The sequence below is a fragment of the Mastigoproctus giganteus genome, chromosome 10 (assembly GCF_048544385.1).
Source record: "Mastigoproctus giganteus isolate SK-2022 chromosome 10, ASM4854438v1, whole genome shotgun sequence".
In the NCBI taxonomy this organism is placed as follows: Eukaryota; Metazoa; Arthropoda; class Arachnida; order Uropygi; family Thelyphonidae; genus Mastigoproctus; species Mastigoproctus giganteus.
This window is the reverse complement of record NC_143584.1, coordinates 100,580,813-100,593,226: the sequence shown is the minus strand read 5'-3', so window position 1 is coordinate 100,593,226 and position 12,414 is coordinate 100,580,813. Positions and strand designations below refer to the sequence as shown.

The 12,414-nt window shown below is 34.3% G+C and overlaps 1 protein-coding gene across 2 annotated transcripts in view; it reads left to right on the top strand.

The window, feature by feature from the left end:
* The window catches only part of ACC (acetyl-CoA carboxylase), a 1,497,654-nt gene that overhangs the window by 202,781 nt on the left and 1,282,459 nt on the right, over positions 1–12,414 (top strand). For both annotated transcript variants that reach the window (XM_090383551.1, XM_090383552.1), the window contains one exon: positions 1,730–1,839. In XM_090383551.1, the coding sequence (XP_090239677.1) occupies positions 1,730–1,839 (110 nt within the window). The remainder of the gene's footprint in view (positions 1–1,729; positions 1,840–12,414) is intronic.

Sequence of the window (12,414 nt, the reverse complement as noted above, 5' to 3'; positions counted from 1 at the left end):
TCAAATATAACGAAAATCTGTCCACCGGAAGTCAAGATTTTACATGTGGATGGACAGACATGGTGAAACCAATAGGCACATTATGCATATATGCTAATGCAACTAATAGAGTGTGTAATAAAAAGGCAACTCGTTAAATTCTTCATGGGTTGTTTCTCACTTTGAATAAGCAATACTTCCCTGTTCGAGAAGTATACTGTTGTATATTCTTAGTTGAGTGCCATCATCCAGATAGCACTGTCAGAGATAGTTTTCTCGTCATTTTTTAGTTGAGTAGGCACCCACAATGTAATAGTGGATGACAATTGTGGACTATTTTCACAGTATTAAAGATGCCAAGAAGTGTATAATATGAAGAAAAAGAATTTAGGGTTATGAAGCCTCAAATTCCATGTATCCATACCTTTTTATTAGTTGCATTCCTTTTAATTTTGTAGTTTGTTTTTTATTGGAAACTTTGTTTTGCTTCTAATATAATTATGTAATGGAAATGCATTAATATACATCCAAATTTGGAAAAAAAAAAAAATTGCAAGTTAAATATTTTAAGAAATGGTTAATTAAAAGAAAACTACTTAAAGGTATAAATAAAATTAAATTTTGCTCTTAGTAAAAATATAAAAGTTAAAATTAATATAAAACTGCAATTTCATTAAATAAACAAGGTTGTAATTTGTAACTTGTAATTTATTCCAAGGTTCTATAAAATGTAATAGCTTTCCAGAACATCTGAACAGTGAATGTTAAAAAAAATTAAAATTAATACTGTTAATTATTAGTAAGAGGCATGCCACAAAGAAATCTGTGAATTAAAGCTGCTCCTACCCCATTATCATGTGCATGGACAGTTGGATTCCAGCACCAATATTGTCAATAAGAAAAAAGTGTGTTACGGATTCCTAGTGGCACATTAAACAATAACACTCACTTATGTTAAAACTTGAGAAACTTCTGTTGGATTTGATATGATATTATTGTAATATTGAATATGCTTGTTAGTAAGAAATAGGTTTCTATGTTTTGGGAATTAACAAACCATTTCAAGTTGCATTTAAATTTATGTAATGCTTTCCACATGGTAATCCCACCTAACAGGCCTCATTACCACTACCGCCAAACCGGCCGTGGCCAGGGTCCTCATTTTCAGTGTAAATATTTTCTGAAGTAGTGATAAAAATTTCTAGTAATAATAATAAACCAAGAAAACGTGTAATATAAAAGCATACTTAAACTTAACTTAAGTGTTTAAATTTTATTCTTTTACCTTTTTATTGTACAATAAATAAGTTAAAAGTTTCTATTAAAATTGTTTTTATTGTTACTTTATTTTGACTTGAAAAATACAAAACATTTTTGGCCTCTTATTTTACATTTTTATCAAAGAATTATTATTCACAATATAAATATAAAAATTTATGTAGTATTTGTATTTATATGTATGTGCATATATATATATATATATATATATGGGGCCTCATAATTTAAATATGGCTCGGGGCCTCTTTAATTCTCAATCCAGTTGTTATCTAACATTTTTTTCAAGTTAGCTAAATCATTCAGAAATTTGCAAAAAGATTCAATATGAGTTGATTCTACAAATGTTTTTTTTTATTTTCTTGAAATTTTTTTTTATTGGGCAATTTTCCTCAGATATTTAAATAAAAATCATTTATTATTTGCAGTTTCTTTTTTTTCTTTTTCTTTTAACTTTCTTGTTTTATTTTCCTAGGTGTAAAAGCAGATTGGAATGACTCCCTTTTAACAAGTCAGAAAACTGTAAAAATACGCCCAGAACTGTACCAGAAGGGTTGTGTTTCTGACGTTGATGAAGGAATAAAGGTAAGTTCAGTATTGCAATCTTAAAAAAAAAAAAAAAAAAACCTTTTATAATTATAATCCAAGGTAAGAGCTAATATTCACATATGTTGGCTTGTTCCTCTTGTACCTGCTTGTAATATTAGATTCTCAATTATATTTGGTGAGATGTATTGATTTAATTAGTTATTTTCTGATTCATTATTAATTAAAATAAAGGTATCTGATATTTGTAGTAAGCATACCGTGTACTGTTAGGTATCTGTAATCACAAGGAAACATAATTTCCTATAGTTATTTGTCTTAGTTCATCACTGATTAGATGAAATATTTCCAGGCCAATGGATTGGTTGAATGGCCACCACTAGAGTGGGTTCCCAGATCACTAGGTTTAATCCCCATCAACTTTTACTTTTGGGACTACATAATGATGCAAGTTTACAGAGTGAAAATTTCTAACACAAATCATCTCCAACACAGAATTGAAGTCTGCAAATCCATTATGGTAGATGTAACATTATATAGCTGCCAACTTTCCAGGTTTATGAAGGAGAATCTGACTTTTTATTTTTGACTCAATTGGCACCTTCTCTCTGTCTTACCATTTTGATATATCCTCATCTTCTTGCATTAACAGTTTTTTTTTTTTTTTTTTTGTTTCTTTTTCCAAAAAAATAGAACAATTATGGTAAAATTGTAATTAAAAATTTCTGTAAATTTATTCTTAATTTTAATGTGCAAATTTGGCTGTAATAATGCTTGAAAATAGGTTGCCGTAATTGTTCAGTTAGGGATGATATCTTTTCTTAATTTAGAGAAAAATAAAGATTAATAAAAGAATTAAGTTTATTAAAAGCCAATATCATTGAAGAATTTTTTTCAAAGAAAATAAATTTACAGAATGGCAGCTGTTCAAATTAGTGTTGCCAATTGAGTATAGAAATATGAGCCAAAGCTCAACCCTCCCTTTTCAAAAAATTATCAAAGGCTGCTTTCTTTGTCAAATCACAATTATAAAAGAACAGTAAAAGAGACAGATACAGAGATATACATCATAAATGTCAAAGCAGAAAGATGAATGATCTACTAATCAGTAGTATACCCCAATATTCATGGCACACACACACACACACACACACACACACACTGTAAAAATGCATTAGTGTGGTTGTACCAATCTTGTACTGATAAGGACTGTCGGCTGAACCAGTGAAATGTTGCAACTTCAGTCAATATTTAATTATTTAGTATCAGATTTATCAGCATTTAATGCACTGTAGGAGAATAGCTTCTCCTAGGAAAACTAAATTTTATAAATAAATTTAGTAAATTGTGCACTTAGTTTGTCCTTGAGGCTGTCACAGACGTACTGAGAGAATGTCTTTTTCCTTTTTTTAGTGCAAAAATCTTTTTCTATTTGGAGAAAAAGATTTTTGCGCTAAATTGATTTGAAATAACTTCATTAAAAAAAAAAAAAAAAACAGAGAGAGAGAAAAAAAAAAAAAAAAAAGAGAAACAATTTTTTTTTTTTTTAATGTAAATACCAAACATGAGAGGTATTAGAACCTATAGTACTTAGTACCATGCTTGGGTTTGAGATTGAGAAGATGAAAAAAGATATTTGTTGACATTGGACTTGAACTTCTGTAGACCGTAATTTTCAGGAAATACGTATGAAGGAAGGAAATACATATGTTCCAGAAAACGGCAGTTGAATAAATAAACGAGGAAGATGAAAAGTTGGTTCTGCGAGTTTGAAGTTGAACAGTAAATGGATGTTGACTGGTGGCGGCACGTGTTTGGACTGTTTTGAAAGAGAAAGCGGGAATTATAGAAGAACAGTTCAGAAGAACAGTGCCCATAGAAGTATCTGTAGAAGAGACATGCAGCAGACACAGTACGTTTATGAGACAGTGAGTGGAGAGACTCTGTTAGAGATGAATCATTAATTAAACTAACTGCTCTCTTCTGAATGGAATCAAGAAGCCTGAGAGAGGTTTTGGGGGCACCGCCCCAGATTTGGGAACAATATTCCATGGCAGGGCGGATTTGCGATTTATACAGAGTGAGCAGCTGTTTGGAAGAAAAGTAATGCCGAGAGCGAAAGAGAAAATCAAGTTTTTTAGATGCAGAGGAAGCAATATTTGTAATGTGCTTGTGCCAAGAGAGATTAGAAGTCAGGATAATCCCCAAAAGAGATATATCATTTTGCCTAGAAATTGGATTGTCACTAAAGATAAGCATAGGAGCAGAAGAATCCTTTTTGTGAGATGTAAGACAAAACTGAGTTTTAGAAAGGTTGAAATCAACTAAGTTGTCTTTTCCCCACTGGAGAATTACCTGAAGATCAGCATTTAAGGAATTGGTAGCAGATTTTCGAGAAGTTGAAGCTGATTGAGCAGGGCAAGGTTTCTCAAAATGGAAAGTAGAATGCAATGTGCTATCATCAGCAAAACTATGGATAGGATTTCCAGTCAATGGAAGAAGGTCATTAATATACTAGAGGAAAAGAGTGGGGGAAAGAACTGAACCTTGGGGGACACTGGCATTAGTGGAGAAGTTAGAAGACAGAGAGCCATCACCCTCAGTGAGCGATCAGAGAGAAAACTGGATAACTAATTACTAAAAACAGTTGGGAAACCCTAAGATGGAAGCTTGTTTAGAAGACCTTTATGCCAAACACGATCAAAAGCCTTTGAGATGTCAAGAGCAACTACTTGTGTTTCACTGAACCTTTCCATAAATGGGTAACATATGCCAGAATATCACTAGTGGATCGACACTGACGGAATCCATACTGGCGACGTTGATAAGACGGAAGGTTTCTAGGTAGTTTAAGAGTTGGCGGTTAATTGATTTCTCCATTACTTTAGAAAGAGTAGAAGTAATTGCAATGGGACGATAATTGGATGGGAGGAATTTGTCACCCTTTTTAGGAACTGGCTGGATATGAGTAAATTTCCAAGCAGAAGGAAAAACACCTTTGGAATAAGAAAGTGAAAAAAGCCGTCAAAGAATAGGAGTAAGTTCAGGAGCACAGGTTTTTAGAACAAGTGGAGAAATACCATCGGGACCTGGAACTTTCTTAGCATCAAGATTCGTCAAAATCCTTCTGACATCCTTTTGGCGAAAGACCACAGGAGGCATTGAATGGAGCATGTTGGGAATGATGGGAGGTGTTTTACCAAAATCATCAATACATGAGTTAGAAGAAAAATGGGATGCTAGCAGGTCAGCTTTATCCTTGGCTGAAGTGACAACAGAACCATCTGGTTTGGGTAGAGGTGGGAGCAGATTGAGCTTAAGTTGCGGCCAATAGCTTTGGCAAGAGACCAGAATGCTCGGCTACAATTAGGGTAAGAAGCAAGTTTTCTACTCTTAGCCTGTTCAAACTCTAGTTTGGACTGATTAATAACTGCTTTACAATTGTTGCGAGCTTTGGTGTAGGCAGAAAATGAAACTGAAGAATTAGAAACAAGCCAATTACGATATGCAACATTCTTCTCTTGAACAGCCTTAGCACATTTATTGGAAAACCAAGGTTTAGATAAAGGACGAGATTTTAAAGTGGAGTGTTGGATAAAGGATTCCATTCTTGCAAGAATAATTTCAATGACACGATCTGAACTAACGTTGACATCAGAAGTTTTGAAACAGTAATCCAACCAAGGAAAAGAAGAAAAAAAATCTCATAGGTCATCCCATTTTGCATTCTTGTAATGTCAAACAGCACTAGGTTGGGAATAGCCATGAGATAAAGGCTTCATTGGAGAAGAGACAATCACTAAGTTATGATCTGTAGTGCCTGAAGGACCTCTCACTTCGACCGTGTACTTAGAGGGGTTGTTTGTGAGAAAAAGATCAAGCATGTTGGCAGTATGATTTGGATTGTCCTGTATTCTTGTAGGTAAATGAACAATCTGTGCAAGGTCATTAGTAATTGCAAAAGCCTCAGCATCTCGACCTGCTGGGTCGGTGTGACTAGAAAACGGAAGCCAGCTGGAGTTGTGAACATTAAAATCACCAAGGAAAATTACCTCGCTGTTAGGAAAGTTGGACTGGAGAAAGTCAAGTTGCAAAGAGAGGAAGTGAAAGAGCTCCAAGTGATTAGTGGAGTTGGGAGAACGGTAGAGACAACAGATGAATTTGACACAATGAGGTAGAGAGATTTTAAACCAGAGAAGATCAAAGAGAGGAGATTCCAAATTGCCAAGTCTCTGACAGGGAATATCAGAATGGACATATGCATAAGTACTACCTTTGAGGCGAAAGGAATCATACAGTGAATAATTTGGGCATCTGAGATGAGCAGTAGTTGAATCAACCGATAACTGAGATTCTGTCAGAAAAAGTACATGGGGTTTGGCAGACCGCAAGTGGAAATGGACATCGTTGAGATTAGAATTGAGACCACGTATATTTGTGAAATGAATTAGGAAGTGCTTGGGAGGTTTAGATCTTTTCGCAGATAAGCTTACTCTATTAGTTTGACAATTCATGGTGTATTCAATAGTAAGAAAAAGTGAATGGGACATGCTGTATGAATTAATGAAATTTTTGGATATGGCGTACACATGGTAAGAATATACTCAGATCCTTGACAGAATGTGGCCTCGACAATGCTCTCCACATACACACTACTCAGACCTCCCTCCAGTCACTATCTGGCAGAGTAGAGGTTGCAAGATTATACACTAGCTGAACTGGAAGCCTCTTGGAGAGTTACCAATAGGTTCGGTCCGGTGTACTAACTAGTGGCCAGCCTGCGAACGCTGTTTTAGAGCTTTAACCTTGAAATGAAGAATATTGGATCTCGCCACGATGTTCATCATAACCTGAAAAGGCATCAATCATACTGCTTGATGGAAGAGATAGGGAAGGTTTGACCGGAACTTAGCTCTAGAGACTAAACATGGGTTCCACCACTTCAAGCCTCCAATAAGCGAAGTGGTGGTATTGCACTGGTTGATGAGTCATCTACCACCTAGTACTGCCTGGTAACATAGAGGGGCGGCATTCCTCCATGTGGTGTGGGCCCCACACCTCGATCCCTGCTTACGTTGGTTCACACTTGGGTGGTCACCCACCATGTACTTGTACATGGAGGTTATACCCAGGATTACTAACAGTCCCACCATCGTGAAGGTGCAAGCAGAGGATTTGGCTGTCACAGACTGTCCAGAATTCGCCGAAATTGGGTCCACTTGACTTGAGTGTCACCCGAATATCATTGCCATCAGCATTTTAGACTCCCAGGTAGTAAGTACAGCTTGTCTGGCATATCTGAGAGAATGCAATACTTCTCAGTATTGTTGAAGATGATGATGAATTGAACTGAAATGAGAAATAGATCTGATGAACTGAATCGAGAAATAGATATTTTGCTGCATCAGTTCTGTCAGTGTCACTGTGAGAATCTGCTAGATATTATTGTGAAAGAAAAAGAATTTATGTACAGTTATCATTGTTTGGGGAACAGATGTGCACAAAGAAACATGAAATATAAAAATTATACCAAGTGATGCTTGGTATTTTAACAATTCCTTATAGCATATAGCAATGTTTTTTGTGTTTAGAGAATATTCAGCAAGGTGGATAAAAAAAAACAAAAAAAAAAAACATGAGTTCAGATCGCTTTCTGAACTTGAAATGCTCTTGACAGCCAAATCTAGACATTAGGGCCATTTTTACAATCAAAACTTTGACTGAATATTTCTGAATAAGGTCAAAATCGTTGATGCCCAACAGAAAATCCAAACTGAAATCCAGACCAAAAAAATCTCTGGTATGCACATGTTTGAATGCATACCATAGTGGTAAACATTCTCTGTCCATATTTTAATAAAAAGTATGTATGTTGTCAATGAAATTTAATTTATAGTTTTTAATTCCTCTTGCTTTTTGTGAAAAATGATTTTCTTCTCGTTTTTCTTTTGCCCACAGTTACATGATCCCCAAAAGTTGGCAGCCATGTCATTATCTGCCTTGAAATGTTTCTGTTGCAAACATGTTTTGAGACAGAGGGTGTGCATATATAACAAATTTTGTGGAATTTTTTGTAAATACAGTAAACCCCCGCTATTCATGGTATCTGTATTTGTGGTTTCGCGTATTCGCGATTGCTGATTTAATATAAAATGAACCCTAAAAAAAATGTGAATTTTAAAGCGCCATGAATATTTTCCGCCATAAAAAAACATGGGCATGGCTAAAATTATCTTTCCCAGTCAAAACAGCATTTCAGTGGGTGGGTGGGTGGGGGAGTGACAAAGTCAGGAGCGTGGATGTTTCTCGCTAATCTTTGTTCAGTATGTGTTATGCGCTTGTCATGGAAGGTTTCGTCATTTGCTTTTAATTTATATGCTTATAAATTGAATAAATTTATCAATTTATAAATTGATATGCTGACAAAAGTGATAAATCTACCGTTTTGCATTGTAAAACGGACTTTTTCGAGTGTGGAAGAAAGTGCCTTATTGTGGACAAGTTCTTTTTTACCCGTACAAAAATATGGCTACGAATAACAAGGGAAATGTGAAAATATCAAAGAAGGTGATGACATTAGCGAATAAAATTGAGTTATTAGACAAAATTTCTAATGGTGAAAGTGTCTCTTCAGTGGCAAAACATTATAAAATCAATGAGTCAACGGTATGATCAATCAAAAAATTGGAAGAAAAAATCCGCCGTAGTGTCCGTGAAAACTTGCTAATTGCTTCAAAAATTTGCTCTGTAACTCGTGATGTTAAATTAGAAAAAAAATGGAAAAAGCTTTAAATCTGTGGATAGAACACCGAACTCAAAATAAAATTCCGTTAAGTTCACTCATCATTCGTGAAAAGGCAAACTCCTTTATCAACACTTTAGCGAAACTGGTGATAGCACTGGCGGGATAAGTTTTTTTGCTAGCAAAGGTGCTGGTTTGAAAGATTTGTTTGAAATATCTAATAAATATTACATTTAATATTAAATTGTTTCTTATTTTCATTTCGATGCCATATGCTTGCATTTCACTATGTACTGTCTATGTACAGTCATATTATGAAGGTACATATAATACATACATAGACAAAATTTTAGACTAGTTTTTCTTATATATTTCATACTTTGGAACGGAACCCCTTTATTACTATGGGAGCCATAACTCAGTATTCGCGTTTTCGGTATTCGCGACATTTCTCAGGAATGTAACCCCCGCGAATAGTGGGGGTTTACTGTAATGTATTTTTTCCTTTTCATTATATTATATAGCATTTAAACTTAATACTTCAATATATGAAAGATATAGAAGCACACTTTTGTAATTTCCTCAATTTCGACTTACTTGTCAAAAGTAAGCCAGAAAGTAAGTTTCAACTTACTTTTTTGACAAAAGTAAGTCAAGTAAGTAAGTCGAAATTTTACTAAAGTTATTATACAAAAAGATCAAGACACATTGACAATATTTATGTGTATTTGGTGGAATAAGTAATTGAAACCATGTTTAAATTTGGGTAAATGTAACACTATTTGTTTTAGCATAAAAGGTAACACCCATTATGATTAAAAAGAGTAGTACTCATATACAAATATGATGTATGTGAACCGAAGTAAGGAACACTAAAAATAGCAAAAGAAGAGAATGGACAGCTTTGGAGAAACATTAAGTGAAATATATATATTTTTTTTGTTTGTTTATTTGGAGCAATAACAACTAAGGCCATATTGCTCCGGGGATATGCTGTGGTCATTCCCTGACCTTTCCGCATCCTCCGTATTTGGTGATCACGGACTCGAACCCTGGTCTAATCAAGAAGCGTGTGCTACGCACTGCTGCTCCTGCTCACATGCCTACGGAGGCGCCAAGTGAATTAGTAATTGTGTAGTAGTTTGTATCATATTTTATAAAACTATTATTGTATATCTGTGTGGTCTTGTTGCTATAGTCAGGTCATTTAAATGAATTTTTTTTGAAGATTATAGAGGAATATTTAAATAATGACATTTAAGTTTATGACATGAGATTATAGTATTAGTACTGATACTCCTGCTTAACATGGTGAATATTTTCCTGGAAACTTTGTGTTAAAAAAAATAATATAAAAAATAAGTTTTTCAAAAATATACCTAATTCAATTATACTGAAATATACCTAAATTCGATAAAATGCAAGTTGTGGCGTTTACTGCTTTTTAAAATGTGGCATTTTATGTTGCAGGGGTTAAAATTTTATCAGAATTAAGGTATATTTTTGAAAAACTTGTTTTTTATATTATTTTTTATTTTCTTATTTTTTTTTAAATTTTTATTATATTTTATGAATAGAAATTATTTATACATTTTTTATAAATAAAGAATGATTACATCAAAAGAGATTGTTTACAAAATTACACCCGTCTAATCATATAAGAAGTGGGGAAAAGGTCTGAAATCTGGGTCAGGTATAAATCCAAATAGCCAATATATGACATGCAATGGCTGCATGGTGCATTGCCTGATAGGTTTAGCTCAAATTTTGATAGACTGCATTGTCATGCAAATTAGGAATATGTACAAAATCACTTCTATCTCTATTAGAAGTGACTGAAAAAGCGATCGTCAGATTTGATGACAGAGCCAGTGACTTAATGTAAGGTATATAATAAAAATCCTACTGGATAAAAATTGTACCTGGCAGTTGTTCTAAGACCATGGTCATAGAAGTGCAGTTCAATGGGTGTTTGCTTGGTCAAAATAAGTACCTTTACAAACTACTTTTTGCAGATGACCAAGTTGTGGTAGCATAGGACTATGATGACATAAACTGCATGGGCAGAAAGTTACTAGAGGAATATAAAACATAGTGACTGACAGTTAATTTTAATAAGACAGAGTACATGAATTGAAGTGGGGAGATTCTGGCTTTAGATGGAATAAAGGTGAAAACTGTACAACAATTTAAATATCTGGGTGCAATTATCCAGGCTGATGAGTATCTGTGCAGGAAATAGAGAGAAGACTGGGTGAAGGTAGAAAGGTCATAGGAATGCTTAATTCTGTGCTATGGAATAAAAATATTATTAACAAAACAAAACATCAAATATAATGCAATATTACAAAGTGTTTTGTTATATGGATGTGAGATTTGGACCTTAACTGAAAGATAAAAAAATAAACTACTGGCCATCGAGGTGGATTTTTGGTAAAGATTTTTCAGTCCAAGAAAGTCTAAGACTGAAAAAGTTAGAAATGACGTGATAAGGAATATAATGAATGTCCAAAAAACCATCATTAATAAAATAGAGGCAAAAAGATCGGAGTGGTTTGGCCATGTGAAGAGAAAGGAGGACAACAGATTGCCCAGAAAAGCCATGGAATGGATGCCGTGGAGAAGGAAAAAGAGAGGAAGACCAAGGACGTGTATAGAAGGTGTGAGAGCAGCCATGAATAGAAGAGGACTGGGTGGACGAAGATTGGGAAGATAGAAGAAAATGGAAAAAAAGAATAGAGGAATGACTTTTTGATGTTAGGTTTAGGAGAACCGTTGTATTAACGGAATAAATCCTAAAAAGAAGAAAATATAATAAAAATCTGCATTTCCTGAGGGTACCATTTTTTATTATTATTTTTATTTTATTTATTTATTTTTTTGAAAAATGCTGTTTTTATGCATAACTTATAGTTAAAAAATGTTAAAAGTGTATTTTATTATTTTATTTATTTCCTATTAAAACAACAAAAAAATGTCAAAGCAACCTGACAAAAAGTTTTAAACATTCTATACATATTTCTCTAAAGTATGTATATATGTACAGTAATCTACAGTGTTGGACAAAATAACTGAATCACCTTAAAAAAATGTAGTGAAACATAAGATATTAGCATTAGTTGAGGCATATGATGCAAGAAAGCAAGCTTATACAGTATCAGCCAAAAAAAAAAAAAAACCCTTTCCCATTTCACCTATCCAGTCACTCCGAATGTTTGTCTAGTTCAGCCTTAAATTTATTTAAGCCGTCAACTTTCACAACAACAGATGGACGTCTGTTCCAGCAATCAACTACCTGCTGGCTAAAGGCAAACTTTATGTAGATCCCACATCAGTACACTGTGATCACTGTCACGTAGTGGTTCCTTTATCTTCAAATTCTTAATGCATGAATAATCGCTGCTGATAACCAGATCAAGGGTATTACTCCCTCTGGTTGCCTCCTCGAACATGTTGTTGTAGAAAACAATCTTCCAATATATCCACAAAAGTGTTGCTAGTGTCCGAATGACCAACCCTCAAGTCCCAGTCAATATCTGGAAAGTTAAAATTTCCCATTACAAGACATTCTGATTTACTGGCCCATTCTAATACCTCTGCACAACTGTTCATTGTACTCATCACAGTCATTAGGCCTATAATATACTCCTACTCTCATTTTCTCTCTCTCCCAGTTTTTATGTCACACCAAACAGACACAACATTGCACTGTCCACCCGTGTCAACTGGATGCACTTCCTTAGATTTTGTGTTTCTTAACTAACAGCATAACCCCTCCTCCTTTCCTATTCTGTCTGTCCTTTCTGTACAGTGGGATCAACTGACGATGTTACCAACAGTAAATTCTAAGTGGGAAGCATTCAAGGAATTAA